This window comes from Helianthus annuus, chromosome 5 (assembly GCF_002127325.2).
Source record: "Helianthus annuus cultivar XRQ/B chromosome 5, HanXRQr2.0-SUNRISE, whole genome shotgun sequence".
NCBI lineage: Eukaryota > Viridiplantae > Streptophyta > Magnoliopsida > Asterales > Asteraceae > Helianthus > Helianthus annuus.
This window is the reverse complement of record NC_035437.2, coordinates 106,667,086-106,672,243: the sequence shown is the minus strand read 5'-3', so window position 1 is coordinate 106,672,243 and position 5,158 is coordinate 106,667,086. Positions and strand designations below refer to the sequence as shown.

The following is a 5,158-nucleotide window of genomic DNA, read 5'->3' as shown; positions in this document are numbered from 1 at the left end:
TATTTTGAACTTTGAAAATGTTTCCAGTTCTAGTTTCTTGTAACCAATAGTTCGGAACCAAAAACAACGTTAAATCTATTTAAGGGTTAAATTTCAACTCTACAGTAGTTGCTGTAAACTCTCATTTTCTGTAAAATAAAGTTATATCAAACAAATGTAGTTGATGAACTAATCGATGCAATTAAATAGTTATAAATCATTCAAGTAAACAACGTTAAATCTATTAATGAGTCTACAACGATTTAAAATAGTCCGGACTTAACCACAAACGGGACGCGACCTACAACCTATTCTCTTTCGCGGCTGGCGAGAGACCGGTGACGCAGCTTAAACCTTTTAATCTCCAAATTCTGCATATTTTGACCTAACCACGGCAACATCAAAACCACCACTATATACCTCCGATTTTCACCATCACTAACATAAATCACTTGAAAATCATCAAATATTATCACCTCCATCATCAATCGCCCCCCAAAAGTTCATTTTTTCATACAGTTCACACAAGATTCGAAGTGGTTTTCTGAGGGTTAGTCGATTCTCATAGTTTTCTGCATATAATTCGACGATAAGGTATGTCTTCTTGCAATTCTCGTGTTTCAGTTTTAGTAGTTTTTATTCCATATTTAGGTGTTGGGTCAAGTGTTAGTACTGTTTTAGGTTATTTTTAGGATGTTCACAGGTTGCGGGAGGTTTGGTTGGGTTGATATTTGCTTAGTATTGGTTGCGGACGGCTGGGTTGGTATCAAAAGGTCATATGTTTGCGGATGGTACGGGTTGGTTGTGTTTTGTTGCTTCGGACAGAAATAAGTGTGGGGATAGCGTGGTTTGGGTGATGTTAAAATTCTGTTCTTGAAAGTAAATTGAGCTTCCGTTGAAATTGTTTGAATTAATAAAGAAGTTTTTTTTAGAGTTGCGTTAAACTTTTGACGCCTAAACTTTTCTATTATGAGCTCGGACTCAATATATGTTTGGTTGTGAAGTTGCATACGGGTTATGAAGGGCGGTTTGGGTCTGATTGTTTATGTTCTGCGGCTGGCTCGGTTTGGTTATAGTTCAACATTAAGTGTGGGGATACGGGTTGATAGTTTTTGCTATAAAAATGAGATTTTTAACTAACCTTTGACCCGTTTCCATTGCTTCCACACTAAAGTTTTGAACATTGTTCGGTTTAGGACTCAATTAGGTTGTTCGGCACTTGGGTATTAATTGACGGCAATTAAAGTGCCGGGAGGAGGTAGTGCTATTGAGTCTAGCTTAGTTCGCGTCTAGTTCGTGTCTAGTCTAGCGTCCTTTGTGTCTTTCGAGTCATTATTGAGTCGTGTTAGTGTCTTTTGAGGTTATGTCTTGCTTATTTGAAGACGACACCACTCGCCCGCACTCAATCTCCATTCGGGCGAGGTTCGGTTATAAATTGATAATGTTTTGCAAACAAACACCCATTTTCACGTTGTAAACGTTGTTTTTGAATATCTGTCGCGAATGAAATGCTATACGGCCGTTTTTCCGTATATATATAAAAAAAATAAAAATATAAAAATAAAAAAATTAGAAAAAATAGAAAAATTCTTAAAAATTAAAAAACCCAAAAATACAAAAAATAGCTTGTGTTACTAATGATCTTTCCTGTTTTGTGCTATTTAATTGAACCATTTTACTGGATGTCAGGTGAAGGATCAGCTTCAGGAGCGGTTGGAAGGAAACGAGGGCCGCAGACACGTCCTAGGGGTGAAACCCTACCTTTGCCATCCGATTTTGGAAAACGTCAGATTGAGTATAGGTCGGCGGGTGTTCCTCATGGGCAAAGTACACGGCTAAAAGATAGCCCATTGCTACAGTTTGCTTTGAACTCAAATGAGCAGGCTCGGTTGGCGGAGTTGATTACGGTAGATCTGCTACCATATAGGAGGATTGATTGGGATATGGTGGACTGTCTGGGTAACGGGAGAGAATTGAGCAGTTACTGGGGGAAAAGTTTAGGTTGGTTTTGGATTGCGACGCTCCTCAATATAAGGAGCTCACGTTAGAGTTTCACGCCACATTTGAATACAAGCAAGGTAGTTACGAGGAAAAGGATGCGGTGTCCTTTTCACTGGGTAGGAAGGTGTATGAGATGACGATACCTCAGTTTGCGGTGGCTACTAGATTTTATACCGAGGAGGAGATACAGGCACCTGGGTCTGATGAAAGATGAGTTGGTGAGATTCTGGGCCAAATTTCCACTGTTCCTTATTCAAATAATATGGTAGCCTCCGATATCACCGATCCAGTTCACCGATTTCTGCACAAGATCATGGCAGCTACGTTAGTAGGTAGACAGACATCAGGGTGATAACAAGGTGAACCAAGTTGGTCTGTTTTGCTTGTTGTGTATGGTTGAGAGGAGGCCAGCGAATCTGGCAAGTGTGTTCGCATGGTCGATGACGAGGCCATGGAGAGGTGGACCGGGGGCCCGGGTTTAATGTGGGCCGTATGTTACATGGTTAGCTGAGAGCCTTGGGTGTTTACTAGATACCCACGAGAGCCAATGAGAGAGGAACCGGTTCCCTGTTTTATGAGTTTGAGGGATCTACAATCTGCTGCCATTGTTACTTATGATCAGCCACCTACTTGGTCACGTATCAGACAGGGTCCGCAGGTTCCGCCGCCGCCAGATTCTGATGCTGCAGCTTCGATGCAGTCTGCCATACCGGTCCGTTATCAGGTGCCGGTGACTCGTTATGACTTACCAGGATGTCAGTATCCTCTAAGAGAGCCTCGTCCGGACCTACTTACGTTGGAGTCTTTGTATGACAGGATGGAGACTGGGTTCGAGGATTTACATGGGTATGTGGATGAGCAGTTTGTTGGTGTGAGGCAGGTTATGGAGGAGAGTCGACTGGCGCATGAGCAGGGGATGAGGCGGATAGAGGATGGTATGCGGTTCATTATGGAGGGTCTGCGTCTGGGAGTCCCGTCTTCTTTTCAGCCACAGCCGCAGGCAGGGCCCAATGGTATGGAGGGGGTTCAACCATATCATGTGCAGTAGGGATCTGAGGAGGATTAGGATGATGATGATGATGCAGCAGCAGTTCTAGATCTATATCTTTTGTTTTCTTTTTATGTTGTTTTCATCTATTATGGTATGTAGGATTAGGATCAAATACAAAGGATCCTAATTGTAACAAGTGTAAGAAGGATTTATAGAGTGACAAGTGTCCAATAACCTAAAAAAACCCACTACACAAAAAAACCCACTACAAAAAAAACCTTAAACATCCACCACCACCAAAAACCTAAACCCCCACCCCCCCCCCCTTTTTTTTGCCGAGGGGGTGGGGGTGGGGGTTTAGGTTATTGGGTGGGGGTGGGGGGGTGGGTGTGGGTGTTTAGTTTTTTTTTTTTTGGGGGGGGGGGGGGGGGTTAGGTTTTTTTAGGTTTTTTTTGGGGGGTGGGGGGGGGGTTTAGGTTTTTTGGTGGTTTTTTTGTGAGGTATAGTTTTTTTTTTTTGTTTTTTTTTGCCCGGGGGGGGGGGGGGGGAGGTGGGGGGTGGGTGTTTAGGTTTTTGGTGGTGATGTAGTGGGTTTAGTTTTAGGTTATTAGACACTTGTCACTCTATATATATAGGGGGCGGTTCCCCTAAGAAGCCTATTTTGCCTAAGTTGCCTAAGAAGCAATCTACACCATTTTTTTAAACAACCAATGGACCAGATTAGATCCCTAATATTAAACTAGATAAGTAAACAAAATAAAACGCGCGGGGGTATTTTCGCCATAAACAAAAAAATAGTACTGGACAAAAAGCAAAGCAGTTATTGACGATTCAAAAACAGTTCTTCTTCACTCTCTCTCAAAACTTCCCAATCGCTAACAAACGTCCCCTAAAATCGACAATCAGACAGACGAAAATCGAACAAACAACAACAAAAACAGCATCAACGATGGATTCAGAGAGTACGTTCCATTTTTTTTTTTTTGCATTTTGGTGTATTCGTTTCAATTTTGTACGGTTTTTCTAAGTTTCTTCGAAATCAAATCGATTACACAGGTTCTAAGAGATCTACAAGAAGCCAGAAGCATAAAGAAACAAAACCTGATGACGATTTCGAAGGTTTGTTAAGGATCTGTAAACGAACAGATTTCTAGGGTTTTAATATGTCTAAACTGATTCATGTTCTGCATTTTATAAAACAGATCGATCGTTGTGTTTTAATGAAATAGTGCTGGTTTATTTTTTGTGCTGGTTTATTTTCTGTGCTGGTTTAACCTATGTGCTAGTTTAGTGTTTTAGAAATATCTAGCACAAAGTTGTGGTTGGTTTTCTGGTTTTGAAATCGGTGCTGGTTTAACTTCCGTGCTAGTTTAGTGTTTTTTAAGAAACTAGCACAAAGTTCTAGTTGGTTTTTTGGGTTCCAAATATGTGCTGGTTTACTATCTGTGCTAGTTTATTGCTTTAGAAGAAACTAGCACAAAGGGTTTAGTGTTTTCTAGTAAACTAGCACAAATTCTAGTTGGTTTACCGTCTGTGCTACTTTAGTGTTTTAGAAGAAACTAGCACAAGTGGTTTTTTGGGTTCCAAATCTGTGCTGCTTTACCGACTGTGCTACTTTTAAATTCAGGAGATAAGTAATATAAGTTTCAGTTGCTTTTTTGTGTGTGAAAACAGAGCTGTACAATCCCAAACCACTACAAATTGTACAACCAGGAGAACCAATCCCTACTTTTGATAATGAACCTTTGCATCCCATTCCACTAAAAGTTGTAAGACCAACAAAAAAGGAATATTATATGAGTCCGAAATTTTGGAATGAAGTAGCAATCTGGGGGCCAAGCTATACCAATCATCCTACTTCTGGTGGTGAACCTTCAGATCCCATAAAAGAAGAGATTGATGAGAAACCTGAAATCTCAGTTGTACAACCCAAAAAAGAAGAAGATGATGAAAAACAAAAGATCCCCATCCTACAACCTAAACATGAAGAAGATGAGGAAAAACCTATAATCTCAGTCAAGAATTTTGGAAGGAAGTAGCAATCTAGCCAGCTCCTGCTATGATCATCATGTTTATGTTGTTTGTTTTAGTTTTCTAATGTTATCAATGCTGTTATGTATTATGATCATGTTTTTCTGAACCTTATGTAACAATGATGTTTTGAATTATAAAAATCATGGTTTATTA

At 40.4% G+C, this 5,158-nt stretch overlaps 2 protein-coding genes across 2 annotated transcripts; both read left to right on the top strand.

The window, feature by feature from the left end:
- Positions 1-226: 226 nt before the first annotated feature.
- Positions 227-3,167, top strand: LOC110922201. Its single transcript, XM_022166512.2, has 2 exons — positions 227-573; positions 1,669-3,167. Exon 2 carries the CDS (start codon positions 2,528-2,530, stop codon positions 3,026-3,028), a length of 501 nt encoding a protein of 166 aa, XP_022022204.1. The 5' UTR covers positions 227-573; positions 1,669-2,527; the 3' UTR covers positions 3,029-3,167.
- Positions 3,168-3,546: 379 nt separating this feature from the next.
- Positions 3,547-5,158, top strand: LOC110922055. The gene is made up of 3 exons (XM_035990122.1): positions 3,547-3,933; positions 4,028-4,090; positions 4,646-5,158. Exons 1-3 carry the CDS (start codon positions 3,921-3,923, stop codon positions 5,008-5,010), a joined length of 441 nt encoding a protein of 146 aa, XP_035846015.1. The 5' UTR covers positions 3,547-3,920; the 3' UTR covers positions 5,011-5,158.